Raw genomic sequence first — 1,685 nt, forward strand, 5'->3', positions numbered from 1 at the left:
GGCACTATCAAACAGGTTGGAACTGGAACGCATGCATTGGGGCACTGTCAAGCACATCCAGACTTTGAATTAACTCATACTGTACCTTCGTCATCTACCAGTAGAACCATAGAACCTTCACAAGCCATCACTACTTTTCAGAGGAACATTATACAAGACCACACAAGCCTCATTAACGAGGAACTGCTTGACCACCAGAGAATCCAAAGACAACCCAACCCCACTAGCCAACCTAGTCCACTGGTATTCACATCATAGCCCATTAGATACTGTGATTTTTAACCCTAACTACATGCATTTATAAACAGTGGTTGAGTATTTAGGTACCAGCTCCTTGATTATTATGTAAACAGCCATTGAAGAGTGGTGATGGATCTAATTGCTGGCTGCGTGGGAGGTGCTTCCGGAGTGCTAGTGGGTCACCCGTTCGACACGGTTAAAGTGAGGCTGCAGGTCCAGAATGTCGACAAGCCTCGGTACCGCGGGACCTTCCACTGTTTCCAGTCCATCGTGCGCAAGGAGTCTGTGTTCGGCCTGTACAAAGGCATCGGACCCCCCATGATGGGCCTGACCTTCATCAACGCCATCGTGTTCGCCGTTCAGAGCAAGGCGATGCGCCTGCTGGGTCGGGACACTCCCGCCAACCAGTTTGTGACCGGCGCGGCGGCGGGCGCCCTCCAGTGCGTCGTCTGCTGCCCCATGGAGCTGGCCAAGACCCGCTTGCAGATGCAGAGCAAGTCCTCCGCGAGGCTGTACAGGAACTCCCTGGACTGCCTGTCGCACATCTACAGGCGCGAGGGCGTCCGGGGGCTCAACCGCGGCATGGTCACCACGTTGATCCGCGAGACGCCCGGCTGCGGCGTGTACTTCCTGACCTACGACGTGCTGAAGCGCTCGCTGGGCTGCGGGCCTGGCGACGCGGGCGTGGTCCCCAAGCTGCTGCTGGCGGGCGGGATGTCGGGCGTCGCCTCGTGGCTCGCCACCTACCCGGCGGACGTGATCAAGTCCCGCCTCCAGGCGGACGGCGTGGGCGGGGTCAACCGCTACGCCGGCATCGCCGACTGCGTGCGTCAGAGCGTGAGGAAGGAGGGCTACATGGTGTTCACGCGGGGCCTCACCTCCACGATGCTCCGGGCGTTCCCCGTCAACGCGGCCACCCTCGCCACGTACACGCTCTTCCTGAGGTACGCCCAGGGGGGCGTGGAGGCAGCAGGTGCACACCCTCCAGTCTGATCTAAGAGAGGCCACAGAGGAAGTCTACTTCAGTCGTGTTTAGGGGAGAGTGGGGGGCCTATTACAGCCATGCAATAACCGGGAAGGGGGAGTAGAGCCGGAGTAGAGAGCCCTGTTTCTTCTATTGACCCGGAGAGGGAGAAGATAAGTATTAAAGAGCCTGTTTCCTCCATGTATTAACCCAGGGAGAGAGAGCTTATTCCATGTAAACATCAAACTCGCATGAGGTGAGGGGCGCCTCACTCCTTAGGGGCGCCTCACTCCTTTCAACACACATCGTACTATAAACAAACATTAAAAGTCCAGAATTGGCTGCCTCGTCACGTCACATTTATCTAAACAAACATTAAAAGTCTTAGACTTGGCTGCCAGTTGAGGGGCAGAAAACTGCCTGGTCACGTGGTTCATGTAATAACGTTTGTCACTCTAAAGCCCATATAGACTCCAATGCA

General features: G+C 56.1%; 1 protein-coding gene across 1 annotated transcript; it reads left to right on the forward strand.

Annotated features, from left to right (window-relative positions):
- Positions 1-369: 369 nt before the first annotated feature.
- Positions 370-1,233, forward strand: LOC310863033 (mitochondrial basic amino acids transporter-like; the record flags this gene model as incomplete). The annotated part of the gene is made up of 1 exon (XM_083771156.1): positions 370-1,233. The coding sequence occupies one exon, from the start codon at positions 370-372 to the stop codon at positions 1,231-1,233; it is 864 nt and encodes a 287-aa protein (XP_083627282.1).
- Positions 1,234-1,685: the final 452 nt, after the last annotated feature.

Source organism: Protomyctophum parallelum (genome assembly GCF_964188405.1).
Source record: "Protomyctophum parallelum genome assembly, chromosome: 1".
In the NCBI taxonomy this organism is placed as follows: Eukaryota; Metazoa; Chordata; class Actinopteri; order Myctophiformes; family Myctophidae; genus Protomyctophum; species Protomyctophum parallelum.